The 27,774-nt window shown below is 51.1% G+C and overlaps 10 protein-coding genes across 10 annotated transcripts; 4 read left to right on the top strand and 6 right to left on the bottom strand.

The window, feature by feature from the left end:
• Positions 1 to 18: 18 nt before the first annotated feature.
• Positions 19 to 1,692, bottom strand: ASPVEDRAFT_136028 (uncharacterized protein; the record flags this gene model as incomplete). The annotated part of the gene is made up of 1 exon (XM_040807256.1): positions 19 to 1,692. One exon carries the CDS (start codon positions 1,690 to 1,692, stop codon positions 19 to 21), a length of 1,674 nt encoding a protein of 557 aa, XP_040670026.1.
• A 597-nt stretch (positions 1,693 to 2,289) lies between these two features.
• Positions 2,290 to 3,683, top strand: ASPVEDRAFT_778491 (uncharacterized protein). Its single transcript, XM_040816450.1, has 2 exons — positions 2,290 to 3,134; positions 3,239 to 3,683. Exons 1-2 carry the CDS (start codon positions 2,699 to 2,701, stop codon positions 3,520 to 3,522), a joined length of 720 nt encoding a protein of 239 aa, XP_040670025.1. The 5' UTR covers positions 2,290 to 2,698; the 3' UTR covers positions 3,523 to 3,683.
• An 80-nt stretch (positions 3,684 to 3,763) lies between these two features.
• Positions 3,764 to 6,874, bottom strand: ASPVEDRAFT_43727 (putative DNA helicase). The gene is made up of 7 exons (XM_040812892.1): positions 6,147 to 6,874; positions 6,012 to 6,044; positions 4,531 to 5,951; positions 4,415 to 4,475; positions 4,153 to 4,328; positions 3,873 to 4,100; positions 3,764 to 3,813 (listed from the first exon to the last, which is right to left on the bottom strand). The coding sequence occupies exons 1-5, from the start codon at positions 6,716 to 6,718 to the stop codon at positions 4,244 to 4,246; spliced, it is 2,172 nt and encodes a 723-aa protein (XP_040670024.1). The 5' UTR covers positions 6,719 to 6,874; the 3' UTR covers positions 3,764 to 3,813; positions 3,873 to 4,100; positions 4,153 to 4,243.
• Positions 6,875 to 7,560: 686 nt separating this feature from the next.
• Positions 7,561 to 10,806, bottom strand: ASPVEDRAFT_30730 (endonuclease III domain-containing protein; the record flags this gene model as incomplete). The annotated part of the gene is made up of 3 exons (XM_040810381.1): positions 7,561 to 9,171; positions 9,248 to 9,323; positions 9,557 to 10,806. The coding sequence occupies 3 exons, from the start codon at positions 10,804 to 10,806 to the stop codon at positions 7,561 to 7,563; spliced, it is 2,937 nt and encodes a 978-aa protein (XP_040670023.1).
• Positions 10,807 to 11,032: 226 nt separating this feature from the next.
• On the top strand, positions 11,033 to 12,020 carry pex4 (putative ubiquitin conjugating enzyme (UbcJ)). Its single transcript, XM_040812891.1, has 2 exons — positions 11,033 to 11,327; positions 11,441 to 12,020. Exons 1-2 carry the CDS (start codon positions 11,171 to 11,173, stop codon positions 11,764 to 11,766), a joined length of 483 nt encoding a protein of 160 aa, XP_040670022.1. The 5' UTR covers positions 11,033 to 11,170; the 3' UTR covers positions 11,767 to 12,020.
• A 559-nt stretch (positions 12,021 to 12,579) lies between these two features.
• ASPVEDRAFT_54466 (putative GPI anchored cell wall protein (Dan4)) lies at positions 12,580 to 13,443 on the bottom strand (the record flags this gene model as incomplete). The annotated part of the gene is made up of 1 exon (XM_040814936.1): positions 12,580 to 13,443. The coding sequence occupies one exon, from the start codon at positions 13,441 to 13,443 to the stop codon at positions 12,580 to 12,582; it is 864 nt and encodes a 287-aa protein (XP_040670021.1).
• Positions 13,444 to 15,360: 1,917 nt separating this feature from the next.
• Positions 15,361 to 18,477, bottom strand: ASPVEDRAFT_136126 (uncharacterized protein; the record flags this gene model as incomplete). Its single annotated transcript, XM_040807263.1, has 5 exons — positions 15,361 to 15,564; positions 15,739 to 15,889; positions 16,386 to 17,228; positions 17,276 to 17,713; positions 17,759 to 18,477. The coding sequence occupies 5 exons, from the start codon at positions 18,475 to 18,477 to the stop codon at positions 15,361 to 15,363; spliced, it is 2,355 nt and encodes a 784-aa protein (XP_040670020.1).
• Positions 18,478 to 19,001: 524 nt separating this feature from the next.
• On the top strand, positions 19,002 to 21,755 carry ASPVEDRAFT_85659 (aspartate aminotransferase family protein; the record flags this gene model as incomplete). Its single annotated transcript, XM_040817728.1, has 2 exons — positions 19,002 to 20,296; positions 21,293 to 21,755. The coding sequence occupies 2 exons, from the start codon at positions 19,002 to 19,004 to the stop codon at positions 21,753 to 21,755; spliced, it is 1,758 nt and encodes a 585-aa protein (XP_040670019.1).
• Positions 21,756 to 23,755: 2,000 nt separating this feature from the next.
• Positions 23,756 to 25,860, top strand: gel1 (1,3-beta-glucanosyltransferase gel1). The gene is made up of 2 exons (XM_040812890.1): positions 23,756 to 24,651; positions 24,724 to 25,860. Exons 1-2 carry the CDS (start codon positions 24,052 to 24,054, stop codon positions 25,480 to 25,482), a joined length of 1,359 nt encoding a protein of 452 aa, XP_040670018.1. The 5' UTR covers positions 23,756 to 24,051; the 3' UTR covers positions 25,483 to 25,860.
• ASPVEDRAFT_43718 (uncharacterized protein) lies at positions 25,857 to 27,270 on the bottom strand. Its single transcript, XM_040812889.1, has 2 exons — positions 27,137 to 27,270; positions 25,857 to 27,082 (listed from the first exon to the last, which is right to left on the bottom strand). Exons 1-2 carry the CDS (start codon positions 27,176 to 27,178, stop codon positions 25,865 to 25,867), a joined length of 1,260 nt encoding a protein of 419 aa, XP_040670017.1. The 5' UTR covers positions 27,179 to 27,270; the 3' UTR covers positions 25,857 to 25,864.
• Positions 27,271 to 27,774: the final 504 nt, after the last annotated feature.

Here is a 27,774-nt window from a genome sequence, read left to right as displayed (position 1 = left end):
GGATAAGAGCGGTTGAGGTTAGATCATATTGGCAACTTCAACCCGGCGAGTTGACTGCCAGTGTCGAAATCGATCGTCCTTCGAGCGTGTATCAGATCCGGATCTGTTTCGGTCATTGTTGCGCTCGCGATCCCGATCTGAATCCGAGTCGCTCTTGTATCGTGAAGTGACCTTTTCCTCTCTTTGTCGAGGGGAACTGTCTGGGGGTGACTCGTCGGGCCGTAGGCGCAGGTATTCTTGGGACTCGAAGCTGCGAATTGGATACATTGTTCCGATGCCAACCGAGTCTCGGGTCATGCGACTGAGTCGCTCGACATCTTCTCGTAGGCCGGAGAACTGTTGTTCTAGGTTTCGGCGAGCGGTTTGTTCGCGACGGAGTAGCATAACTAGTGCGCTGTATTGTTGCACAGAGATGGCGCCAGAGTCACTATTTAAAGAAACCATGGACGGGGCTTTCAGGGCACGAGCGCGGTGGATATCACTTATGCTAGGGCGAATTGTGCTTGTGCTCAAGGGACGGTCCGTGCCAGCTACATATTCTGTGGTTGGAGAGTCATCGCGACTTTCCGGTGGGGATTGGCCCGAGGACTTCTGACGTTTATGTTGTGACGGATCTTGGTTGTTTTTCTGGTTTGGCGAGTTCGTGGGTGTGTCTGTACGTCCGCTTTGCATCCGCGCAATCGCGAACTCTAGGTCGATAAGTTTGACTTCCAACGTGGTCAAGCGCTGTTCGAGCGAAGCGTTATCGTCATTCTGCATGGAGCTGATGAGCTCACCGACATTCGGGGGCAGACCAGGGGAAATAGGACCTGGCTCGTCTCCCGGTTCATCCGCCTCGAAAACGGACACCTCCGCAGAAGGTTTGGAGGCACTGGCCACTGTAGTCCTGGTAGGCGGCCGAGAAAGCTCGCTATCAGAAGCGGCACCGTATGCAGTTGACACAACATATTCCGATTCTACGCTCCGTCGTCTCTTCCACTGTATCGGAGACATACGGTGTTCCTGTGCGAGGGCACGAAGGGCCCCTGCACTTCGAGAACGCCGTTTAGCGTCTCGCATCTGACGGCGCCGCATATCGTCCGGGTCGCTATTCGCATGAGGACTGAGTTTTCTATTGCTCGGCTTTTTCCGAGGGTTGATGACCTCCTCAAGTGCATGACGAGATCCATCGTCCGAGAATATTAAACTGGGTAAAGTTGCACGCCTTTGGCGGGGTTCAGTGTCTAGTTGTTTCAATACAACGTCTAGCGTTGTTAGTGTTTCGGGGGGTTGTTGGGGCTGGCTACTCTGTAGCGAGCTTCCTGATTTTGAAGGCCCCGGCGACCTCTTTCCATCATTCGGGCGAGCGGCGTTGTTATTTCCAAAATGGAAGTCCGATATGGAATCATCCATCTCGTCTGTTCGGCTCCGCCTATTCCGTGTGAAGATCTTCCTCATGACAGTCTTTAGCGTGCTTCCAGTCCGACGATGACCAGTGGCGTTCCCTTGAATCGATGTCAGGTTTTGAGGGTATGGTGGCCGCGAATTTCCTCCCTGTGGTCGCCGCGAAGAGACCACGAGATCCTTGGAGCTCATGGGAGGCAAAGCGGTATCATATGACTCGGTATCAGTGGCGAGGATAGCTGGCGCTGAGAAGTCTCGCTGTGTAGGAGGATTCCGGACGGAACGACTTCTCCCAACTGGCTTGGACATTTTCCTTTCGAGAGGCATGGATCAGATTAGTATGTTGGTTGTCGACGCAGCCAAGGACATGCGCCTACCGACGGCGACGATGGATGCGGTGTCAAGTATGAGAAAGAATGTATCAGTAGGGCTTCGAACCCAACAGTGTGTTAAGGCTCGGAGTATTAACAAAGAAATTCTCATGCATGAAAGAGGTGAAAGCGAGTGTCAGCGAAGAGAGTTGGGGTATATGAAACTATCGGCGGAGTGGACTGAAGTTACAGCGAAAGGTATCTCGGATTGGCGGGCTAAAAGAAGGACCAGACAGGGGTCAGTGCCAAACGAACGGAGCACTTTTGAGAGGGGTTAACCATATTTACCTTGGCAGAAAGAGCTCCAGGCATAATCGGGTAGATATAGAAAATTCGTTGATGAGTTGTACGGGGCGCTCGTAAGCAAGGTATACGGGGCTAACGCTCGTGGCCACAGGCCAAGATTTTAACGAGAGACAGATGCGAGACGCAAAGAAGCAGCTAAAAGGCGATCATAGGTATGAAGAAAAGCCAGGGAGCGGTAAGGTTTGCTCGTCCGACAGGCCGAAGCGAGGCAGGCCGGGATATGAAGACAAAGAAGAGGATGGATGATGCAGCGCAGCAGCGGCCGACAAGATGCAAGCTACGCCCGGCTAATATCTCACTCACAGACTCTCAGTCTCAGGCTGGAGCCCCGGGTCGAAAAAGAAAAGAAGGACGGGATCTGTGGAGCTTATCAGACGGGGCAGAACGCCGACAGAACTCATGTCAAGCAGGGAGTGGTGGACACTGGATGGCGCTGCATGGCCGGCGGAGACGGGCGTTTGAGATATGACGAGGTGGGCCAATTGCAGGCTGGACTCTGCCAGGCACGCCGTTGTGCTGCGAGGAAGGACAAGAGGCCGTTGTAAGCTGGTGGAAGAGCAAGCGAGGATCGAGAGGACCAAAACAAAAAGGCGAGACGGCGAGACGGCGAGGCCAGGAACAGGGGGAGTGCTGAGTGGATGCTGAGGGGAAATTGCCTTGGGCGAGTCGTGAAGAAGTGGAGGGAGCGAGTCGGAGCAGAAGCGTCTGTGCTGGGCTGCCGTGTTTCAGGTTCTCGTGTCAGGCTCTCTCTCTCACCAGTCGGCAGTCACCACCTTCCAGCTGCCAGGCTTCCCGACTTTGGAACTCGTCAACTGCCAGCTGTCGGATCATTGACCGCTATAATGACATCGTCGTCTGTCTTGCCTCTTGCGACAATGGAGCAGAGGCTGAAAGGGAGCATCCGAAACAAACGCAGGCAACGGCCCCATATTTGGTATGTGATGTCGACTATCATATACGGATACTATCAAAACATTTGGGACAAAAAACTAAACCTGTTTCTCGGGCAAGTCTGCCATTCTCCTGCAAGGAAATGCGCTTCGTCGTCAGTTGCCTGTTGTTGGGAATGGCACGGTATGGACCCCCTATTCCAGTGTGGTGCTCCTGATCCTCTGTGGAACACCAAATCTTGGTTGCACTAGCCAACAACTAACTTAACTACTTAAATTTGCTTACAGAGCAGGAGCTGATGAGGACTCGACTTGAACGGCCTTCGTGCTTGAGACGTTTATTTGCGCAAGGCCGACGGGTGTGCAGCAAGTCGTCCTGGGCTCCTGGCGTGCTCTTAAAATATATCCTCCAATCCCAAACTTTGGCTGTCGACGAGATTTCTCCAGAAAAGAACCACCTTGCATGGATGGCCTTTCAGCTTCGGCGCCATAGTGGAACTCGTCCAGCGAAGGCGCACGGTTATTGCTCCACCGGCTTGTTTTTCCGTGTTCTGGAACAGGCTCTAGTGTAGATGCCTGCACATCTCGCAGGCTCGCACTCCGCTCTCGGTTTCATCGGATTGGAGGTTGATCATATTCTACAACAACAGTGATGATCGTGAAGCTTTCTATTCAGAGTTTGTTCAGAGTTTCTAGTCTTTCTCGATCTTGCGATAATTAGGAAACCCGTGCGAGGACGGACTGAAACACCGCACTGGTAGAGGAGCGAAAGTTTCAGATCAAGAGCGAGATCACCGAGATCACAGATCACAGAGCTGGAGTGCACATGTGCCACATAAGGCCACGAGCGGTTTTCTGGCAGCCTGGTAACATGTCATTCCCGTGAAAGAAATTCATGAAACAGCGGAAGACTTTGCCCTACCGATCAGAACCCCCGCATTTCCGCGCTTGTCTGTCTCAGCAAGCCTGAAAAAGGCATCACCCCGAAGCGCCCAACCGAGTTGCGGGCCGTAGTTCGGCCGAGTGGCGCTGGGGTCGAAGTGCAGTTCCTTAGGGTATGCTGACGGATCCCCCGAAGTTATAGTCGATATGATTTGGTATACCTCGTAAGAACCCTTCGGGCGGCATGACTCAGGTTTCGGGAGTTTATCTGTATAAAGAATATCAGCGCCGATCGCCGACGATATCCTGATCCTTCTAACAAAGCGGCATGTACTCGTGTTACGGCGGTGACGGGCCCTCGCCCGCTTCAAGGCCTTCATGCATGACTGGAGGTTTGGGCAGAAATCATCTTCAAAGCAACTCTCCAGCGTCGGGATAGCGCAAGTCGGAATGCTCTTCGAGATGTGCCATCCATCGTTTCAGAAACCCACTTCCTCTGTTCGGGAATGTCAGCCTTCTCTCCCATAGGGAAAGCAGGGTCCGGAAAGAGATATTGAGTCCGTGAAACAAAGGGAGACTTACTTGCTTATCGTCTCCGAATCTCCACAGACACAAAGATGTCGTTTAGGTCGGGTCATGGCCACTTGATCACGTCAGACTTTCCCAAATATAGCAACAGACCTGTTGAAGGGGATTACCATTCAGTCGTCGCTTCTCCCCAAGAAATCCGACCTCGTTTTCACTATTACTGCGCACGAGGCTCACGACGACAGCCTCCTTTTCACGTCCTTGGAAACCATCCACGCTGCCCAGTTCCAGGCCCGGATACTTCTCCCGTAGCATCTGAGACAAAGCTGCTAGCTGGCCGTTGTATGGAGTGATGACAGCGATGTCTTCAGGCCGCACGCCAGCCTGCACTAGGTTATCGACATGTCTTGCAACTACCAACGCTTCCATCTCATTGCTCTTGCTCTCGCCAAGTAGTGCTTCTTTTTTTGCTGCGTCCTCATCCTCAACCCTTTCCGGAAAATCTCCCCCTTGTGTATCCCAGAAAACCACTGGCTCTTTGGTGTCATCAGTTTCCTCGACCTCATAAGGCAGGTCCTTCAGGAGTCGAGACTTGACGCTCTCATCAGCGATAAGTTTAGCCTCGTATAGTTCATCCGACGGGAACCGCATGATGTTCTCATGCATTCGATACTGTGTGGTCAGCATTCTTTTGATACCCGGCCCATGCATCGACAGCAGTCGGTCAAAGAGGGTTGTCTCAAGCGAGAAGCTTTCTGTTGTGCCCTTTTCACCATTCCGGCCTTCTTCCTTCGATTTCAGTATGGTAGATTTCACAGTGGGTGGGAGTTGCAAATGATCACCGGCTAGAACAACCTTTGGCGCAGAGAGCAATGAGATCCAGCACTGAGGTTCTAATGCCTGGCTAGCCTCATCGATAATAACCACGTCGAAGTTCTTGGCTTTTAGCTGATGGCCTCCAGCCCCGTGTAGGGTTGCGAGTACAACACTGCTCTCACGAACAAGGTTGTCCACACACTTCGATTCTCGATCCCGGAACTCCCGACGTAGCTCCTTCAAGTCCTGGTATATTGCACGCTTTTCTCTGCCAAACCTGGTCTTCCGAATGCTGGCTTGCTTTTCATCGATTTCTTTTCGCACGTCTCTCACGATCGCAGCAGCCTCGGATGTTTGAGTCAAAACTTCCAGTGAGTGCTCAAGGACCGAAGGTAGCAGCCGTGCCGGGTGGCCGATGCGCACAACTGGGATCTTGTTCGGAGCTAGCCTTTCTACAATGTTGTCAACCGATATGTTTGACGGCCCACACACAAGTACTCGAAGGTTCCTCTTGACCATTTGGGTAATCAGCTCAATCAGAGTGTGCGTCTTCCCTGTACCAGGCGGTCCATGTATGAGGGCAATGTCTCTGGAGGCTAGGGCAAATCGAATTGCTTCTTTCTGAGAATCATTTAGTGTTGGGTCCACAAACTCAACCTCCCCTGAAGCTTCATAGTCCGGCTGTAGCGGAGTCGTATGTCCAAAGGCGACTCGGAGAAAATGCGTATAGTCAGTTTCGGTCATCTTTCCCATCTTCTCCATGGTTTGGTTCATCCTGTGCAGGAAGTGAATTAGCTAGGATCCCATAACAAGAAATCATATCCCAAAGACGTACCGTCGGTAGGTGACATCGTTCGCAAGTTTGATACTGCAACCCATAATTAGCGATGCTGTACAAGATTGTATCGTGCCTTCATATAGAAGGCCAGAGTCCCAGGTCTTCAAATCTGGGAAAGTAAGAGAAACATACAACCAAAGTTTCTTCCCCCACAATTCGTCAATTACCTCATCATCCTCTTCCTTCGACCGACCACCGCCTCCGCGCTGCCCAAAAGCAACCCATACACTGCTTTCTCCAACCCTCGTCACCACCCCTTCTGGGCCCTTTGGGCTACCCCCTTTCCCACCGGCCGCCTCCTTCCCTTTCTCCTTCCCCCCTCCTACCTTCTTCCCCGAACCCCCAACCTCATTCACACGAACAATATCCCCAACACGTATGCCATGCGCACCAAGCTTAGGCCTCCCGTTCGCACCTAGCCTATCATCCTCACCAGCATCTTTCCCCTTTCCACTTCCGGACGAAACAGCTGCGTCGGCCGCAAATTCTCCTACTAGCCGACCTCCAAGACCAGTCCGATACTGTGAGAGGATCACCCCGGTTAAGGCATATCCGGTTGCTTGGAGGGTGCGCCGTGTCGACGGTGATGCAGAAGCTGTGCTGGCGAGTTTCGATGAAGAGACTTCGGCTTCGTGCTCTTTTAGAAGGAGCTGTTGTTGTGTTTCGGCGAAGAGGGGTACGGATATTGGCGTTTGCGGGGCCATTAAGGGCTTGTCTTGGGCTCTGCGTGCGTAGGTGGGATGAGTTGTTGCACTGGAATATCTCTGCTTGGGCTATCAGATATAAGGATTGTAAACGAATGGTAAGCTGTAATGTCTAAGCTCAATTGAAGAGTGTTGAGGGCTGGAGCTTGAGCTTGTGCGGGGAGAAAGAAAATAATGCAGTGACTTCATAGGCCACCCCACCCGTACACAAAGCTGAGTCAGGGATTCCTCTTTGGGGTTATGCAAACAAGACCCCCAGTACAAGCTGGCCTCGAGTCTCTAGGTAAATTCTGTTGTATACGTTTACGAGATCTTGATGCAGTCAAGATCTTAAAGATGCATGTCAATAGGTGCTTGGATTATGTTATTTGTTCCGTCTCACCCCGACGGTGGCTCGTAGCTTTACAATATATATAGCGAAATCGTAGAGTTCACTGTCCGACCACAAAAACGGTAGTCCTTTTAACCGTCCACGGTCTTTCTAAATGTTTTATATGCTAACAATATATATCCACTCACAAATTGCTTGGAGCACTGAAAGAAGAATTAATAGCCACGCTAAACGCTGTTAACTAGTCGTAGTGATTACAAACTGCAAATCTCATTCGCTTCCAGCCACAGGATAAGTTAGACAGACCTGGGTAGAGTTAAACTCGAACCTAGTAAATAGGTTCTTGGAACGCCATTGCTGCAATAATTAAATTAGGATTCGTAGTACATGTGTGAAACTGAAGTGATATCACAATACAAGCAAAGATCGCGCATGGTAACAAAAGTGACTCAATAAAACAAGGATCCAGCGAATAGAAGAGACACTGTCATAAACACCGTCCCTGATTGCATTATGTATCGTGAAAGTGAATATGATTCCCAAGAGAGCGCATGTTGTGATACGGTTGATATCTTCCAAAGGGTGTTCTGCCCGTGATAAGACGCTCCAACTCTTTCTCAAACGAAGGATCATCTGCCAGAAACACGCGGAACTCGCGTAGACCCTGCAGCTCTGTAAATGCTTTGAGCACTCGACAATTGTACTTGTTCCGATGAATAGAAGAGCCCCTTGTTCCGTGGTCGATAACGGTTAAGGAAAGGCGCGGAAGGTCAAAATGTTCGCGGATAAAGCGGCGTAAAACAGACCAAGAGAGTATCATAGCTTCCTCGGCCTTTGGGGTTCTGACGTAATTTCTGAAGGTCATAGGGAACTTGAACGACAAACGGCGAATTTGCATAGAATACAATGTGGGTATGGAATTAAGAAAACGCATAATGAGGTCGGGTTCTTCCTCCACAAACATAAAATGGCATTTGGTAAAAAATACGCGGCAACAGTCCTGATAGAATTCGCGGCTCACAAGAAAATAGGGCAGGGGAGAGGAGAAGCAGGTGCAGCTGGTAGAGAATGCGGTTTGACGAGTATCGCAGAAGCACGCTGCGCAAAGAGGAGAACAAGTACAACAACAGGAAAGAGCTGAACCCGATGTGGGTTGATACTTCCGATCAAATAGTCCCACCATTGCTATATTGCGCTCTATAGCAGACAAGAATGGATCCGAGCGTCTGACCAAGACAAGCTCGAGAATCATGAGCTGTATTTCCTTGGGTAGCTTTGCAAACGGAAAGGGAGGCTTGTCGTCAGTAAGGTTACCCGTCAATCTCCATGCAGCTCGCTTTATCACAGGCCGGATGTCATCGTCTTGATTGTCGCTGAAATGGAACGCACAGTGAGTCAGAGTTGGGAAGGGATCCATTATGCACATCAGCCGACTCGCAACATCAAGTTCCTTAACCTTGCATTTCAGACTGAAATATCTGAGAGCGGGCATCCTCTCTTTGGCGTTCTGACAGAACTGTGTCCATATGTTTAGGGTGGTGCGGTGAATCCCACGGCTCAATTTGAGATAACGGTAATGTGCACCAAGAGTCAAATGTAGGTGTTTTAGATGGAGCAGCCCCCATTCTGTGGCTGTATTGAAGAGCCTGAAATCCTGTTTGCCGCAGAGATGGATGGAAAAGAGGTTTCGGGAGAAGAAAAGGCTCCCAAGCTCCTGACGAATTGCACGGGAGGCCAGAAATACCTTAACAGGCAGTGGAGGATGATCGCACGGCACATAATAAGGAGACATCCATTTCGCCGTCCATGGTATCCTTGTCATACGCAAAGATTTGCCGTTGCCACACTGTCCCATATTGGGTTTGGATCGATGTTTCTCAAGGAAAAGGTCGATAAGGCAGGGGCGTAATAGCCCAGCGTATTGCAGGATCCTGATTTTTACGTCTTCCGGCAAGTCGAGAAAAGTAACTTTCCCTCGGGTATTTGTCCCAGGAGGGTTTTCAATTTCCATGGGCATCTCACTTGCTTCGTCATCGGGATCGGGTGGAGTTTGTTCGGCATCCATTTCGAACAGCTGACGAAAAGCATCCTCATCATCACGATAATTGAACGTCATCATACTCTAGAAACAACCGACGTGTTCTACGTGTTAGCAACGGCCCTCAGAGGGCGCGTGGAAACGCGCGCAAGTTACATACCGATGGTGAAAGTAAAGCCAAAAACCGAGTGACCTCGTGGGTTCTGCACTCAATGATGGGAGAGAGATAGAGAAAGCTAGCAGTTACAAAGTAAATCTCTAGCGGCAGATCAAGAGAGGTATCCCTTGGATAGATGAGTGAATCAGCGGGAAAAAACTGGAGGGCAGAGGGGAAAGTTGGAAGACAATGAAGGATAAAGCGTGAAGTGAAGAAATACACAAGAAAATCGCCCTGGAGACATCAAAACAATCCCTAGGACCGTTCCAGAAACTTGCTCAACCAGAGGTGCCCCAACCCGCAGGCACCTACTCGCTCTCAACTTTGACCTTCGGTTCGTCAGCCAGTGAGAAGCTTTCTGCGCCGTCTTTTTCTTTCTTTGGTACAGCTCGACTGCCATTTTTGGGAGCCATGCCTTTGATTTCACTTTTGCACAGCTTCGTCCCAGCAAGATCGCAATCACCACATCTCCTACCAACTGGTAAGCAGACTGTTTGCCCAAGGCCTACTAGCAATTTATTAATTTCGTGCCATTTGTCTTTTGGTAGCCATGATTCCAGCGACATCCGAGTTTCTTCCGGTGTTTTCGTCTTGTGCCAGCCCCATAGATTGGTGATACGATGAACATGGACATCGACCCCGATACCCTCGTGTTTCCCCCACGCTGCGCTCATGCATAGATACGCCATCTTTGGCCCGACGCCAGGCAGTTTCATCAGCTCGGCCGGAGTGGGAGGAATCTCGGAATCATACTGATCACGTATGATCTCGGCCGTCTTCTTGATATATTTGGTTTTGTTGTTGTGAAACCCTACAGCACCAATAAGCGAATTGAGCCGCTCTGGGGAGACAGCTAGTATATTCTCCAAGTTCAACGTGCTATCTTGGAGCGATTGAGGTGCTGAGTCGCCGTCTTTCCCTGTTTCCTGCTTGATAACTGGGCCATCATTTTCACCCAGCTCGGTGTGCAGTCGCTGCATCGCGACTGCGGTGACCGTGTCCTTGGTTTGGGAGGACAGCATCAGTGCAATCAAGGTCTGAAAACGCCGATCTCGCGGAGAGGATGCACGCCAGTATAGCTCTGCACACCCCATTGTGTCCACAGGCGCCGTCGGGTTCTCCTCGCGCATCTTCTTGACGGTTGAGTATATTGATTCCCAATTCGATGGAGGCTCCACGGCGACAGAGCCATCCTCACTCTTGATTTTCCGAGCAGGAACCCGGCGCGATTTGGGGGGCGCCCGCTCACTTTTGACGCGCTTCTCAACATTATTAGGTGTCGAAGACGGCGCAGTTGTAGTTTCCTTGACGGCAGCGTTTGCTTTCGTTTTGCGTCGTTTGGTTGGCGGCTCCAAGATATCTTCAATATCGACAGTGTCAACCGATGAGAGAGAAGAGCTGTCATCTTCTTTCTTGACCGGACTTAATTCGTTCAATCCTCCATTATACGCGAATCCCCTGAGTAAGCCTGAGTTGGACGTGCTACGCGTTTGGCGACGCGCAGGAGGCGACAAGGCCTGCAGAACCTTCGCCGTTTCCTTGGAGGCGCGCGATGTACGCATAATTCCGATGAAGCCCTAGATATATCAAGGATAGCATTAAATAGGCAGATTCACATGAACTGAAGTAGAGTGATAATGAAAGATCGACGAAAATTTACAGGGGCGAATGAAGAATCCCGACTTACACATGGTTCGGCCCCGACCGCGGGAGCTCGTCTGGAGAGAAGACCCACCGCGCTTTAAGCCTCGGCCGTGCCGCTTCAGGCCGATGTGCTTCTCAACGCCTCTTTATTTCGACCGCATTTCCAGTCCGCGCCCAGCCACTCGACTCACCACAACTCCTCCCCTCTCTGGTCTTGCGCCCTGATAGACCTTCGACCTCTCCCGATAGACTACGATCTCCCAATTCCTATAAACCCGAGCCATGCCACCAGCGTCAACAACCCAGCGCCTACTGCGCGAACTGAAAGACTACACCAACTCCCCCAACGAAGCCCTCCTCCACCTCGGCCCAATAGACGAAGACGACCTATTCACCTGGGAAGCAGTCCTCAAAGGCGTAAAAGGGACACCCTACGAAGGTTCGTCCTGTCAACTTCCATTTCCCCCTCTGCTACTCTCCGCGCTCAAACCACAACGCACCCCCCTCCCCTCAAACCAAACCAGCCAACTAACAACCACACCTTTAAAACAGACGGCCTCTGGTCCCTCTCGATCCAAATCCCACAAAACTACCCCCTCGCCCCTCCCACAATCCGCTTCACGACGCGAATCTCACACCCAAACATCTCCTTCACGACCGGTGAAATCTGCCTAACGCTGCTGACGACCGAGCACTGGAGCCCCGTCTACACGCTCTCGACTACATTAACTGCGATCCACCAGCTCCTTACAGACCCGAGGCCTGACTCGCCGCTGAATGTGGATGTTGCGGCGTTGTTGCGCGATGGTGATGTTCCCGCTTGGGAGAGCATTGTGAGGTATTATACCCAGGAGGAGAGGTGGAAGGGGAGGGTTTGAGTTCGTGACTTGTTTGGTTGGTCGATGGATTGATGGGTTGGGAGTTAATAAGGATGATAAGCGCGAGTGAGAAAGGAGAGGGGGAAAGAGGTATATACAACTGTTTGGCCTGCCTGAGTGGTTGGGGTATATATTATATGCCGTGATGACTAGCTTATTTTTGCTCCTATTTTGAAAGATTTGTTTTGCTGATATCAATAGCATATACATACTTCTTTACTTATTACGTTTACATACCCGAACACGAGATGCTGTTTATTACTTTGTCTACTACGGATTTACACCAGATAAATGAAGGGACTATGATGAATAAACGGGGTCTTTACTATTCCATAGAGCCGACCTTAGTCTGCAAAATCTGAATATGTTCTCGCTAGGTGTAGGGATAGAGACAGGTACAATAAATGCAAGAAGGGCAAGATACCTGTCCAGAAGAAAGCTCACAAAACAATCAATAAAATACAAACGCTGAATGAATTAGTATCTCGAGGTCCACAGCAAGGACCGAGGTATGCACCGAGCATGTAAAAGATAAGATAGGCGCCACCGCCGAATCTATACAGAATGCAAAGGATTGTAAGAGGTCGGCGTAACGGCGTTAATTTTTGAGCGCAGAAAAATACATAACATATGTGATGGAGGCAACAACGCCGGTAATGCAAAAGGAATGGCTAATAGCTTGGAGGTAAGATATATGCATCGATTAAAAGAGCGGTTTTGGGTGGCGCGTAAGTCGTAAGGAATGTTGGATGATGTAGATAGAAGGAACTAGTAATTGGGTGGCGATTGTAGGTTGGTATGGCAATTCGACGCTTAGATCACGGCAACAGCGACAGCGGCACCGCCCATCATGGCAAACAGCTCTTTGGAGTATCCAGAGGCAGATGCGGCGTTTGTCTGTAGACCGGGCTCGGGTCCTGTTTCGGTGCTGTCATCGCTAGGGCCCTGGGTTGGGTGCACGACGGCGGTTGAGGTGACTGTCACGAGATCACCGTCGGCGTTTGTCGAGGTAAATGTGGTAGTGGTGCTGCTGGTGGTGGACTCGGTAGTACTAGTTGGTTCCTCTGAAGAGGTTGGCTCTGTCGTGCTGGATGTTTCGGTGGAGGTTGGCTCAGTGGTGGAGGAAGAAGAGGTCGGTCCAGATGAGGTGGTTGAGGTAGGTGGATCTGTGGAGGTAGGCCCAGAGGTGCTGGTTGGGGCTGAAGTGGGATCATCAGTGGTCGACGTTGGCTCGTCGGTTGAGCTGGTTGGAGGGGTATCTGTCGATGTCGGCTCTGGCTCTGTTGACGTTGGTTCGGGCTCTGACGAGGTAGGCTCGGGGTCTGTTTGGGAGCTGGTATCGGACTCGGTTGTTGAGCTAGGAGGATCGGTTGTCTCGGTCTCAGTGGAGGTCGGCCCGTCGGTCACTGTATCGCTTGCACCAGGAGAAACATCCTGCCTCTTGACGAAACTAAGACCGTTCGACAAGGCGAAGTCACGGTCCTTGAGGTCCGCACGGGTGGTGCGGAGCTTCTCGACGAGGCTCTGGACAGCATCTCTATCGATGTGTTCAATGAATTCGCGGACTTCAACTCGAGAAACAGTGCCGCGCTCGAGCCTTGCTCTCTCGGGAGCCGGGGCTGCGACAGTGGATGACGCAATGAGAGAGACACAGAGAAGTTGGAGAAGTCGATTCATGATGGCGATGATGTTCGGTGTGATCGGGATGCCGGAGAAGCAGAGGGATGGCGGAGATGACAGCCTTTGAACAGCGGATGGGAAGAGTCAATGGCGAGAATCGAGGGAGGCGAACAGCAGAATCTGCAAGACCCGGAAGAAGGCCGATAATCAAGGTCTCTGGGCTCAAAGCAAGAAACCGTTTGCCTGATGTTGGTTCTGCTTGAGAGACAACTCCACTTTTTACCGGTACAGTTCACAATAAAGGGAACGACAGGGACCAATAGCAATCCACCGCTTGAGCAGGTTTCGGCGATCTGATACAGGAGCAGGAGATAGGGAAAGCCAAAACGCAGATGTCAGAAAGCTCAGTGGGCAAGAAATTGCGAAGATTCAGCTATTTAAAATAGTCTGTCCAACGCATCGGCGCAGCGCAGCCAAAAAAAGCAGAAGCGAAGTGGACGCCGAGCGGTGGTTGGTGGCGCGACCCAGCAACGAACTTTTGGTGGAGTGGGCACTGGGCGGTGCAATCGCAGACCAAGCTTCGCTGGGAATTGTGTCAGACTTACCATCAATGTAGCGATCTGATTTGCAGTCGGGATTGCATCTTTTTGAACTACGCATTTGATGGAGGAGGTTCACCCAAATGCTCGTATAGTGAATCCTTCTGGAAACATACTAGACAACTTACTCGCAATTGCGGCTCTCAGTGGCGTTGGCCGAGAATTGAATACGAGAGATTCACTTCAAACACTCAGACTTCCTTACCCAGGCAATTCCTGCCATGCGATTTTGCTAGTGCCAACTTCCAAAAAGTTTGAATGTTGCCCCCGCTTGACAAAAATAGTTGACTTTGGTGTTCCAGGGATATGACGCAGTAACTTGATCAATTCCATGGATAGGTCACGCACTGGTTCCTCGCTTGCCAGGGACTACTGCGGAGACTGACTTCGTTCCACTATCCAAGTTCCGACATTGATAACAAAAATGAATATCGACGTCATACTCTTGAATAGTGAAGCAATGGGATACGTATAATAATCTCCCCCAGTTGCTCTTAAAGATTCGGATATCGGCAGTTAAGAACCCGAGTTTCCGCCGGCAACGCCTTACCGAATCTGGAACGACTAGAAATGGTCGGATTTCTTCTTGGTCGTACAGCCAAAGACTATTGGCTGCAACCCTCCGTGCTCGCAAGGATGAACCCCTGCTTGGACTAGTGTCAATAGCTGCTACGCTAATTTTGAACAGCTTCAATCTCAAACCAGTGGTGGATCAAAGGGGATCTCCAGATGAATAATTTCTTCCTGGGATGGAAAAGGGTTAATATTGAAGCCTATTCTCTTCGTTCGCATGGCGCTGCCAGCCACATGCGTTTTGGCCGTTGCCATGTGATATCCAACTAAATCCCCATAAGAGGCTGCATAATACTCTTATTTAGAGCCCATGCATTTGGCGGCCCGAAATGCCCCCCGATCTTCCATATCTGGGGGGAAAACTAGGGTTTATCGTGTATATGATACTCCGTCATGACACAATGTGCTGCACTGCCAGTTCCACTGGTAAGGTCAAGGGCTCTATGTTTAGCTGGGTGGTGAGACAAGTTGACGCACTAGCTTCTAAATTTGTATTTGTATACCCCACTCTACTAGCACTCGACTAGCAGCATCAGTCGTCCCTACTCCATATCCACTACTGTCTTGCTTCTTTCGATGAGAGTCGATGACCTGAATGTCAACTTTCCCAGGACAAAAGGCAATGCACAACCTGGTGAATTGAACATTATTGGAAGACGTGCTGGTAGGTAGTACAACAGAAGACTGTGTCTATTTGAATAAAGATAGCCCTGGTAGTAACACAAGACAAAAGTGTTCGAGGCAATGCCAGTATACCGATGTGAAACATTAACCAGTAATTCATAACTTTTCAACTTGTACCTCAAAGGTACTTGTACACTCCAACCCACTCACCCCAACCTGCAACCTTTCCAAGGATCTCTTTTTGGATCTCTTCGGGCTTTGCCAAGATGCTCATGTTATCCGTCTCAATAGAATCGTTCAACGCAATGAGCTCAAAGAAATAGCGATGGGGACCGGCACCGAAGTATGGTGTAGGCGGCAGATAAACCGAATCATGTCTGTTCTTTCCATACTTGAAGCCCCCTTGAAGCATATATGGTTCCCAGCTATCGTTTTTAATTTGGAAGTCGGGGTACTGGAGCCCTGTCTTCTCGCGCGAAATTCGATAGTATATCCCGTGAATAATAGATTCGGGAATCGGTGCATCTGGGTCCTCGCTGACAAGAAGGTATTCCACAGTATCGTCTGTGGGAGAAGGCCACGCTAGGGATGGTATAAGACCGGCGCCCTCTGAAGTGTGGTCCTTATCAATGTAGGTACCCGATGGGCCGAGCTCAGGGCACTCGACCGCAATCGTCGGAAACGGATGATTCCTAAATGCAGGGGAGCTCGTGAAGAGCTTGTTGTGCCGCAAAGCTCCGACGCCTGCGACGAGCAACAGGAAACCGGCAGGATAACGCATCTAAATTGGCTAGACGAACGCCTTTCACTGCTCAAACCTGAGCCCGGTTTTACTTACTGTGGCAGATGACTATATTATGGGAGTAAATGAATATAGACGTGGAGCTGCGTAAACGATCGAGCTTTGGGAGGGATGAAAAGTCACAACCTAAGTCATTGATGCTCCCGGTCAGGCACACAGTTTACCTATTTGAAGGTCTGTCTAACTGGGAAGGAGCGACCAGCACCCATTTGACAAAGATGTATCTTTGGCAGGCGCAGACTGGAACCTAAGTGGCCTCCAAACCCCATCAAATCTTTTGTTCCAGTTTAACATGGGTCAGAGCATTTGAGATCAACTTTTCTGTCCTGCACCGCCAGAAATGGCAAAATAATCGACTGCCATGATTTTTTATTGCGATTCTCGAACCCGTCTCTGTTCACCATATATCAAGTCCTTCTGAGAAACCAGGGATACCGAACAACTCCTCCAGAACAGCTGGCTCTATATCTAAGCTCTCTGGAATTCCTGGAAATTCAGGAGCGACAGTACAATTGTTGCTCTCTGCCATGCTAATCCTGTCAATTAGTTCACCGCAATTGGCCAAGCAGTTATCGGCAAGGTCCCAATCATAATTTTGTCGGTGGGCTTGGAGAACGTTGACCATATCCCGGGCGGTTTTGAGGGGCGTGTTGCGACTTTCATTCCTCATACGCAGGCCGCTTCGAAGCAGAAACATTGTCGCCGACGTCAATGAAAATGCGTGAACTGGGATCCAAAACCCGTGGAACTGAGATTCATCTAGCTCCTGCACAAGATACGCGATATCCTCTGCTGCCCTCTGAGCCTGCATGTAAAATGGAGATACCATATCATCTTCGACCTGTAACGACCTCTTGTTCATGTTTAGTTGAATGCGGCGAAGCAGCAGCTTGACGGCCAGATATGCCAATCGAAAGTTTGCAGCACCAGGTATGTCTAAATGGACACCACGGAGCACAAGATGCCGGGCATCATGGCATAGGGATTCCTCCCATTCTCGAAGAATATGCTCCAGATCCGTCTCAGACGTTTCCGTGGACTGTGGAAAGTCTCTTGAAACGCTGTATACGTGCTCCAAGTAGCGCCCTAGCACATCAGTCAAGCTTGATAGAGCAACAAAGACGGATGCAGCTGCCCTGTCAGGCGATGTGGCAGGATTTGGACAGATATCTTCCACAGTAGGTAAGGGAACGTCGTACTGTGCGCGATGCACCTGTAAAGGTGTCCCATACGCCAGGCTACACCTGATTAGTGTTAGCAAGAGCTGTAGACGATTCAAAAAACACCTTACCAGCGATCATGTATAAGCACAAGCCACCATATTCTTATCCGGAGGCTTTTCTCCAGACATGATATGTTCCACCCAGAGGGATCTCGATTCAGACCCAATGCATTCGACAGCGCAACTGCCATACCGACCATACCACCATTGCCAAACATGGAGGTACTGGGTCTGCCACAAACGTTTAGGAGTATAGCCATTATTGATGAGATCCCAGGGGATAGAAATAGCTCCGAATGGAGGGCCTCATTGGCTTGATTCCATATATAGCGTATATCAGGAATACGACCGGAAGATAGTTTGGCAGAGCTCTTCCAATATACAAGAGAGTTTGCGTACAAATTACAAAGAAGAGTAGGCGAGACTTTCCCTTTGTGAGAGGAATATGAGCTCCGAAAGGAAGCCTCATCAAAAAGAGGAAAACACGGATTGGCTTTGCGAAAGAAACTAAAAGGGCATTAGCGAATGTTATCATATGACATGAGTAGACACAGATATACACACAGGTTTAAGTACTCGTCGATATCGGGTTCCATGTACTTTTCAATGAGCTCGCATTTCGAGGCAGCAAAAGACTGATTTGCGACAATACCCAATGGCCGTCTGGGCACAACATTGAACCGCACGGGTCCCAAATGCCGATCTGACTTTGAGTTTGTACGAACCACATATCTTGTTTGAGCAGAGGGCGTAGCGGAAAGATAGCTCTCCAGGATGTCGTTATCATCCGCGACCGCCGGGCTAACTATGTGGGAGCTATCACCGTCTGCTTCGGCAGCAATTCCCATGAGGTGAGGAAAGCCTTCCGTGCTACCATCTGATACATAGGGACTTTTAGCTGTACCTGAAGGCGGTTCTGCAGGGCTCGTTGCAGGTATCTGGGGGCCTATAGGCCGCTGCGCAACTCGTGCACCTTGCAACTGGATCTGAGGGTTACTGCGCGGCCTATTCAAGGCATCATTTTTGCCTCGCGTGAATCTGGAAGATCGTGAATTTGATGTTTGCTTCCGCGGCCAACTTGATCTCTGCGGTCGAGGGTCATCGGGACGCGGGAAAATGCACTCTGTACCGTAGGCCTGGCACATCACGCAGACCTCCGCGGGGCTTTTTGTCTTGCAGCGCGACTTGCGTTTTCTGCATGAGAAACAAGCTGGATGAAGGTGAGACCGGTACGGCCGTCCTTCATCCTGGTAATTGGCCTGGTCTTCCATACTGATAACTGTGATGCAGACGGAAAAGAGTGGGAGTTGGAGGAGAGCAGAGATATGGATACTGTGCGGGGAATTCCGCGGCCAACTGCCCAGCGGAGTTTCTTATCAAGCGACCTAACAGGAAGCTCCATCTTCGAAACAAGATGCAAAATATATACCGAGACTACCTAAATACTTTGATTTATGGGTTATAGTGTAATATAGTTGGCTGTACTGTGGAATCATCCAGCTCTGCAGAGTTGATAAGTTGGCCGCGGCGAAGTGGTGGGTCCATGCCTTGAGATAGGGTGTTTCCAGCAGACGACGTGAGTCTATCCAGATCCTGATTGAACAGCCATCAGCAGCAATGGGCGCCGAGGCTGGAACTAGGTACACGTCAATCGCCGCGGCCATCCGCCCGCGGACAGTAACACTTTACACGCCCACCCTCCCTCATTTAAGATGACTTCTGCTCTTGTTCTGTCTTGCTCTCAAGTGCCGACCTTGACTTACCTCTTGCCCCTCCCTCGCCTCCAGCTATCAAAATGGGTTCCATCGATAACGCCACCACGTTCTTCGCGAAAGCCGACAAATATCTTATGAGCACTGGAGTGCCGTACTCGCCCATTGTGATCACCAAGGCAAAGGGCACTCGACTCTACAATCAAGATGGCCGGTCAATCCTCGACTTCACATCGGGCCAGATGAGCTCGCTCCTTGGTCACTCCCACCCGGAGATTGTTCAAGTGGTCCAGAAATATGTGGCCGAGCTCGATCACCTATTGAGCAACATGATCACCCACCCAGTTGTTGACCTCGCCGAACGTCTGGCCCGTTTTCTCCCACCTCCACTAGAGAAATCCTTCTTCCTCAACACTGGATCGGAGTCCACCGAGGCGGCCATCAAAATGGCCAAATGCCATACCGGAAAATTCGAAGTCATCGCCTTTGCGGCCAGTTATCACGGTCTAACACAGGGCGCTGGCTCTGCTACATACTCAGCAGGCCGTCGGAGAGGAGGGCCCGTTATGCCCGGACAACTCGCTTTCCCAGCACCCTATGCCTACCGCTCTCCATTCCGGAAGCCTGACGGATCTTACGACTGGGAAACAGAGATGGACTTTGCCTGGTCTATGATCGATCGCCAAAGCGTCGGCTCCATCGCCGCATTCATCATGGAGCCGATTCTATCCACTGGCGGTATCCTAGACCCTCCCAAGGGTTACTTCAAGCGCATGGCCGAGGAATGCAGGAAGCGCGATATCCTGATCATCATGGATGAAGCCCAGACTGGCGTTGGCCGGACCGGTCAAATGTTCGCCTTTGAATACGACGAAATCGTACCTGATATCCTCGCTCTCTCGAAAACACTAGGTTGCGGTCTGCCTCTTGCGTCTGTTAGCACTACAGCGGAAATCGAAAGAGGCTGCAAGGAAGCTGGCTTCCTGTGGCTTACAACCCATCTCAATGACCCCTTGACTGCAGCAGTCGGAAACAAGGTCCTTGAGGTTGTTGAACGTGATAACATTTGTGAGAGGGCTACCGAACGCGGCGCCCAACTCCGCGAGGGCCTCGTCAAGCTGCAGCAAAAGTACTGGTGCATTGGTGATGTCCGTGGCCGTGGCCTTCTCCAGGGAATTGAAATCATCTCGGATCCTGAGACCCGGGCTCCAGGCTCTGAGTTGGGCCAGGCAGTCTCTGACCAGGCGATGGCCCGTGGACTTTCTTGCAACGTTGTCAACCTCCCTGGCATGGGCGGCGTTTTCCGTCTTGCGCCTCCGGTTACTGTCACTGCTGATGAGATTTCGGAGGGTCTGCAGATTTTGGACGAGTGCTTTGGGTATGTTCTGAAGACTAGATCTGCCTCAAAATAGTTTGAACTTTGTTTACGGACCTGTGGCAGGTACAATTTGGACAAAGTTGCGGTTACCGCACTGAAGAATAATTATAAAAAAAGGATAATTTACTGAGCATACCCTAAATCTGGGCTGTTATAACCTACCTGTTCAACATATTTCTACTATGTCCCGGCGTGTAACCCCGCGAAGATAATTGCCACACTGAACAAGTTGTCCCCGTAGAGATATCATGAAGAACGCACCACTTGCATAAGATCTCTCAGCAAATGACCTTATTAGCTGTCTGACTTGTCAAGACCTTGTCCGAGAGACTGAAAGATACTTGATTGGAAGCTATTCCTGTTCCTGGGGTACATAAGACAGTGCATCATCCAATATCTGTAAGACATACTAACGCCCAAGGACGTCTATTCCGTGCTCTGAATCGAGTCCCTCAAGACTAATGCACAGGTATTGCCAGTCGACTTTGGTAATCTCATGTCCCTCACTAGCCAAAGCTCTAACCTCCTGGGAAAAGTTGTCTTTAGGGGTTCTAGACCGCCAGAACCTGTCTCCCAGACATTGCCCAATTATCTTTTGGACGAGAACAACATCCTCTGAGGGAAGTTACTTGGATATTGAGATTATTATCTCAATCGGAAGACGATTGGCCAAGGAAATTTTCTGCTTCTGGGCCTTACGCTTGGTTTGAACTCTCTTTGCCCTTTGACGCGCTTCGTAGATCAAATCGTTTATTCCAAAGTGCACCCAGTACCAGCTTCGTATGGAAAGGCGAATGCATGGCATCGCCCAGGCCAGGCCAGTAATCCAGCGATGCTTGCAGCCCATTGAACCGCACCCGCGCCAAATCCCTCAACAATATCACTGCTGAATCGCGCAAGGAAGAGCTCTCTGATCATCGTCAGGGGCAGAGACTCCTACCTCTAGCCGGCACTGCTAGTCGGCGACCACAAGCAACTTCGGCTGCTTGTGTTCAGAGATGTAACGAAGAATGCTGGTGTCCATAAGACTAGTGCATTATGGGCAATCATTCTAAACTTCGTTTTCCCCGCTACGGAGGGGTATGTCCACGAACCTGAATCCCGGAATGCTGGAGGGTTCAGTGACATGACAAGTGTTCGCTGGACCGTCAACCCCAATACCAACAAACCCCGAAAGAGATCGTTCCTCGTTACTCAAACAAAAGGCCCAGGCACAGAGAATCGCCCAGCCACCTGGGAAATGGCCGAAAAGCAGTTGCATCGGTACGTTTCGCATTTAAGCGGCAACCCTAAATACGGGATTGTCGCAGTCGGCAAGGTTGTCAAGTTCTATAGGTGGAGCGCAACTGCGCGAGCCTTGGTGTTTCTTCCGAATAACACTGATGGGTATTTCCATGTGGTCAAGGATGAAGACAAGATCCGGCGGCTTTTGTACAGGATTAAGCATGGACTCGCCTAATTCTACAGGGTGTCACCTGGTGTTGGTGTGGAAGAGAGCGGCGAAGAAATCCATGGCATTGTGTCAGCCGCGGTCTGAATGTACCTTAGGGCTATTATCCAGCCGACTGCCAGTACGGTTTCTTCAATCAAAACCTTTAAGCGCCCGCAAATTATATTCCAGTGAGCATCAATATATTATGCCATCGGGCGGCGGATGCCACCGATACTACCACTGCTCACCGTGGGCGGACCATGTCTTAAGCTTGGTAGCTGTGCATATAGACGGGCTCGTCTGCAGCTAGCCAGCTGATCAGGTAGACGGTATCTACTAGTCCATGGAATATGCCAAGCATGGCCTGGAACTACAGTGCCCAAGGATTCCGACTATCCGTGTTGAATATCGGTCAGAATGATTATCTTCGAGGGCCTCAAGGCTGCAGAGTAGAGTTGGAGGCGTGCATGATATCCATCGCACAGACACTCGATGACGACGAGGACCACCATCTTCTTGAAGTTTACGAGGTCGATCCAACGAACCTGTTTATACTTAGTGGCTTGCAGTAGCGGTCTGGTATATTCCTTGCATTGGACTGCTGCATATTGCCATGTGCTGGCAAGTCATCTTGAACTACGTGGGCAGGGCTCCAAAAGGAAATACTGCGGGGTGCACTTCCTGACGTTAATCGCACTCCGTAACAAAGGTTGCTAGCAAGATCATGCTTCGCAGTTAAGCTTTGTGGACGGGTCTTTCGAGTTGACATAAATAGCACGTTGTAATTGCGGAGGGTCAAAGGATCTTTTGATGGGTGCCCTTCTTCCTTTTGATTCGGGAATGCGAGTCTAGACCAAGCATTTCAACGTGAAACAAGGCCCATCAACTAATTATCCTGGAGGCCCGGGCGGGATCTGGATTCTGGAACTGGTCAGCCACGGAACGCTCGGCTGCAACGGGCGCGACTCATGAGTTCCTCGCTCGCCGGACAAGGAGCCAAGACAATGCATTTGACGTCAGCTGCCTATTTTTGGTGAGACACGACGGAAGCAGGAAAAGGAAGAGGCGCTTATAGGGTGCATGTATGCGCTGGCACTGGCAGAGAGCAAGTTTCAAGCTGAATTTGCCACAAGCTGTCGTTTGGATCTGAATCGTGCATGGAATAAATGGGAAATGGATAAATAATAATAACCAGGGACGAGACAGAGATATTAATATCGCGGTGGAGCTCCTGTTTTGTGGGACACGTGACGGGCCAGGCCAGGCACAACTTTCAGTGAGTGCAGTCCAACTCCCTCAGGGGGTTACAAGGATGGTGAAGGAGTCTTCAAGGAGATCCTCCAAAGTCAAAAAAGCCATCTCAAGGAGAAGAGTGTGACGCAGATTGCGGTCATCAAGTATCCTGTGAAGGGTCAGCAGCTTGTGACAGGGATTTCGCATTCAGGGACTGAGAATGGACCCCAGTTTACGCGGCCCACATTGCCCCACCACAACAACACATCTGGGAGGAATCTTCATTCCCTTTGCCGATTACCACTCTCTCATTTGTCCACCCATGCTTTCCTGGAGCACTGCCATCGGCTGTTGAACACAATTGGAGTTGAAGGCGAGAAGGAAGCCACCCATCAGGCCATTCAGAAGTGGCCTCCCCTGGCGATCTGCCTATCGCTGCCCACACTAGAAGGTGATCTGCTGGAGCGCATCTTGAAACTGTAACGAGATGACGAATGCTCCAGCTGCGGTGCGGATTGGCTGCGACTCGGGTTGTCATTGTATGTAAAGCTGTAACATGCGTTCCAATGACTTCATGGCACAACCCGCCAGTTTTTGCGTGGGAAAAATAGATAGAGAGAGTATTCAACATGATGGGGATACAGTGAAGTTGGTTGATGAAGGGAGCATGCAGGAGGGGTAGTGACTACAGTGAATGAGAGCAGAAGGGGCGCAATCCAGAGGTGTGTTTGGGGATGGTGGAGGAGCGTAAAATAGGAGCGTCTGGGCGTCTTGACGGATGCTGGGCGTTGGCTCGGCTGGCCCGCCAGGCCGCCACCCCTATGCAAGCACCAGGCGCCTCCATTCCCTCCTTCTTTCGTCCGCTCCCTGCCTCTTACTTTCTTTCTTCTCTCCTCCCATCCCTTCCATCGTTTGTGAATCCCTTCTTTCTTATTTTCGACGTACTTCAAGTCGTCATCCCGTCATTCGTTCAGACTTGCCTAATTCTACTTCTCACACTCGCTTTATCGCGCCCCGCGACTTACCTCCGCATTTCATCGCCAAATCGCTCTTATTTATCGACTGACTACCGAATACCAAATATCTCACAATGAAGGGCTCCGTCTTTGCTACCGCCCTCACTCTGAGCGTTTCCAGCGTTCTGGCTTCGCCCCAGCAGCTGTCCGCCCGTGACGACGTCACTCCCATCACCGTCAAGGGTAACGCTTTCTTCAAGGGAGACGAGCGCTTCTATATCCGTGGTGTCGACTACCAGCCTGGCGGTTCCTCCGACCTGGCTGACCCCATCGCCGATGCTGATGGCTGCAAGCGCGACATCAAGAAGTTCAAGGACCTCGGCCTGAACACCATCCGTGTTTACTCGGTCGACAACTCCAAGGACCACGACGAGTGTATGAACGCCCTGGCTGATGCTGGCATCTACCTTGTGCTCGACGTCAACACTCCCAAGTACTCGCTCAACCGTAAAGCTCCCGACGTGTCCTACAACGACAAGTACCTTCAATACATCTTTGCTACTGTCGACAAGTTCGTCAAGTACAAGAACACCTTGGCTTTCTTCTCCGGAAACGAGGTCATCAACGATGGTCCTTCCTCCATCACTGCCCCTTACGTCAAGGCTGTGACCCGTGATCTCCGCAACTACATGAGCGCTCGCAACCACCGTCAGGTCCCTGTTGGATACTCCGCTGTAAGTTTTATCAAACCGCCCTTGTAAATAAGAAGAACGGCGTTGGCAAATACTAATGAACTATCCTATCAGGCCGACGTCGACACCAACCGTCGTGAGATGGCTGAGTACATGAACTGTGGTACCAAGGAGGAGCGCAGTGACTTCTTCGCTTTCAACGACTACTCCTGGTGCAGCCCCTCTTCCTTCGAGAAGTCCGGTTGGGATGCCAAGGTCAAGAACTTCACCGGTTACGGCCTCCCCCTCTTCCTCTCCGAGTACGGATGCAACACCAACACGCGTGACTTTGGTGAGGTTGAGGCCCTCTACTCCAAGAAGATGACTGGCGTCTACTCTGGTGGTCTTGTCTACGAGTACTCCCAGGAGCCCAGCAACTACGGACTTGTTAAGGTCAAGGGCGATGATGTCAGCGACCTCAAGGACTTCGATGCCCTCAAGACTGCTTTCGAGAAGACCAGCAACCCCGAGGGTGACGGTGGCTACAACAAGACTGGTGGTGCCAACCCCTGCCCCGCTAGAAACGCCCCCAACTGGGACGTTGACTCCGAGGACGTTCTTCCTGCTATGCCCGAACCTGCCAAGAAGTACTTCGAGAACGGCGCTGGTAAAGGCGATGGCTTCTCGGGCTCTGGTAGCCAGACCTCTGGTACCCCCTCTTCCAGCAACACCACCGATGGCGAGGGCAACACTGTTGATGGCAGTGTCAACACTGAGAACTCGGGCAGCGACGACGAGGAGGGTGCTGCTGCTGGCCTTGCGATCTCTCCCGTTTTCGTCGGGATGGTGACTGTTTTCTCTACCCTTGCCGGCGCCGGTATGGCTCTGTTCTAGGCGATGGAAGTTGGATTGTCTTGAATGTTCTTTGTCACATTTATTTCTTTCGGAGTTCTCTGACTTGCCGGATGGGATTTGTATTGATATGCCCCTGGCGTTTCCCACGCGACGCACAAGGAGCCTCCCCGCTGTACAGTTGGATGGCACATTTGTTAGTCACTTTTAGTGCTTTGAGTATAGACTCGTAATCAATGCCTGATGTTGTTACTGATGTGCAATAATGTCTCGAGTAGCCTAGTTTAATTGTAACTTGCAGAAACAAACCAATGGCGAGACTTGCGCTGTTTAGTTTTCTGCATCTTTGCCCTAAGTTAGGGCCCCTACTTGACAGAAATAAAGACAGGAACCTAGCTTGATTCTTGAAGTGATATCCGCTATTCTATTGAGTCTGTGGCCCCTCAGCCGTAAGAAACTTGAAATCAGCCCCCTCATGCGCCTGGTTCACCTCTCGCACATACAACCCCCAGTATCCTCTCCTCGTCGCCGCCAGACTCAAATTCGACTCTTTCCTTTCCACCATCCCCCTTTTCCTCTCCTCAACCCTCCGCCGCAACTCCTCCTCCTCAACATCAACCCTCAAAACCCTCTCCTCAGCATCAAACACAATCACATCCCCCGTCCTCACAACCCCAAACACCGACTCCCCAACCGCCGCCTCAGGCGACACATGCAATACAATCGTCCCCCCCGCCGTCCCCGACATCCTCCCGTCCGAAATCCTCAGCATATCCGTGACACCCCGCGCGGCGAGCTTCCGCGGGATCGGAATCATCCCTGCCTCGGGCATTCCTGGGTTTCCTTGCCCCGAACCAATGGGTCCGATACCCTTGAGGATCAGGATGGTGGAGGGTGTTACATCGAGGTCTGGGCAGTCGAGACGCGCGGCGAGATCGGCGGGGTTTTCGAAGACGAGGGCTGGGCCGGTGTGTTTTAGTAACTTGCGGTTCTTTGATGCGGAGGCTTTTAGGACGGCGCCGTGGGGGGCTATGTTGCCGGATACGACGACGAGGGAGGAGTGAGGGTGTAAGGGGTTGGTGAGGGGCCGGATGACCTTTGTTGAGTAGTCGAAGGTGAAGTTTGAGGGTGGATGGTGCTGGTCGAGGAGCTGGCCGAGGGTTTTGCCGGTGATGGTGCTTGCGTCGAGGTGGAGGAGTGGTTTGAGGCGGTGCAGGAGGGCGGGCATGCCGCCGGCGTTGTGGAAGTCGGTCATGTAGTTGTCGCCGCTTGGCTTGAGGTCGACGAGGAGAGGTGTTTGGCGGCCGATGGCGTCGAGGGTTTGGAGGGTTATCGTTGTTGTGTCCGTTTTGATGCCTGGGTGGCGGTTTATAATGGCCATGAGGTGAACCATTGCGTTTGTTGAGCCGCCGATGGCCTGTAGGACTACGGCGGCGTTGTAGAAGGACTCGGCGGAGATGATTGTCTGTGGTGTGCGCTGGTTTAGGGCTGCAGAGACTGCGTTGGCGCCTGTTTGTTCGGCGATGCGCAGTCTTGCGGCGGAGACTGCTGGTGCTGAGGCGCCTTGGAGCGGGATGAGCCCTAGGGCTGCGGTGATGCAGGCCATTGTACTGGCGGTTCCCATGACGCCGCAGGTTCCAATCTATCCAGAAAGTAAGCTCGAGGAAGGCAGGTGCCAGAAGTGCAGGAGACGAACCGTAGGCGCAAGCTCCTCGTTGATGGCAGCTATTTCTTCCATGTCTATAGTTCCTGCGCGGTACGAGGCCCAGTTGTTTCTGCAGTCGGTGCAGGCCCCAATCCTCTTTCCCCTGTGGCTCCCTGGCATCATCGGCCCTGTCAGAAGAGGCAAGACAGGTTTATTTGCCGAGATGCCTCCCATGATTTGTGCTGGGACGGTTTTATCACAACCTATACATAATCAGCGCTATGTTTCGAACCAGTTCAGGTAGATCCCACCTCCAATCATTATACAAGCATCCACAGGCTGTGCGCGGATCATCTCCTCGGTATCCATACTCATAAGATTGCGCAGGAACATGCTTGTGGGATGCGAAAACCCTTCATGCAAGCTGATAGTCGGGAAGTCAATCGCGATGCCCCCGTTCAGATGAACGCCGCGTTTAGCAGCTTCGATTAACTGGGGTGTGTTTCCATGACAAGGATTAAACCCGGACCCCGTATTAATGATTCCAATAATCGGACGGGATAGAGCATCCTCAGAGTATCCTAAGGCTTTGATGAATACCTTGCGGAGGAAGAGCGAGAAGTGCGCGTCTCCGTAGGAGGTAAGTCCTTGCCGGAGCCCGGTGGTTGAGGTTATGGGCTCCTGGAGGT

This window comes from Aspergillus versicolor, assembly GCF_001890125.1.
Source record: "Aspergillus versicolor CBS 583.65 unplaced genomic scaffold ASPVEscaffold_7, whole genome shotgun sequence".
NCBI classification, from domain to species: domain Eukaryota; kingdom Fungi; phylum Ascomycota; class Eurotiomycetes; order Eurotiales; family Aspergillaceae; genus Aspergillus; species Aspergillus versicolor.
The sequence above is the reverse complement of the archived record's forward strand: the minus strand, read 5'-3'. Positions and strand labels throughout refer to the sequence as shown.

Coding starts and splice junctions, on each gene's coding strand:
- pex4 (XM_040812891.1), top strand. CDS start 11,171: ATGCCACCAGCGTCAACAACCCAGCGCCTACTGCGCGAACTGAAAGAC. Junction 11,328..11,440: donor AAAAGGGACACCCTACGAAG/GTTCGTCCTGTC, acceptor CCTTTAAAACAG/ACGGCCTCTGGTCCCTCTCG.
- ASPVEDRAFT_43718 (XM_040812889.1), bottom strand. CDS start 27,178: ATGGAAGAAATAGCTGCCATCAACGAGGAGCTTGCGCCTACG. Junction 27,083..27,136: donor ACGAGGAGCTTGCGCCTACG/GTTCGTCTCCTG, acceptor CTTTCTGGATAG/ATTGGAACCTGCGGCGTCAT.
- gel1 (XM_040812890.1), top strand. CDS start 24,052: ATGAAGGGCTCCGTCTTTGCTACCGCCCTCACTCTGAGCGTTTCCAGC. Junction 24,652..24,723: donor TCCCTGTTGGATACTCCGCT/GTAAGTTTTATC, acceptor CTATCCTATCAG/GCCGACGTCGACACCAACCG.
- ASPVEDRAFT_778491 (XM_040816450.1), top strand. CDS start 2,699: ATGCTGAGGGGAAATTGCCTTGGGCGAGTCGTGAAGAAGTGGAGGGAG. Junction 3,135..3,238: donor CTGTTGTTGGGAATGGCACG/GTATGGACCCCC, acceptor ATTTGCTTACAG/AGCAGGAGCTGATGAGGACT.
- ASPVEDRAFT_43727 (XM_040812892.1), bottom strand. CDS start 6,718: ATGGCCCCGCAAACGCCAATATCCGTACCCCTCTTCGCCGAAACACAA. Junction 6,045..6,146: donor TGGGGGAAGAAACTTTGGTT/GTATGTTTCTCT, acceptor TATGGGTTGCAG/TATCAAACTTGCGAACGATG. Junction 4,476..4,530: donor GGAGAAGCGACGACTGAATG/GTAATCCCCTTC, acceptor GACGTGATCAAG/TGGCCATGACCCGACCTAAA.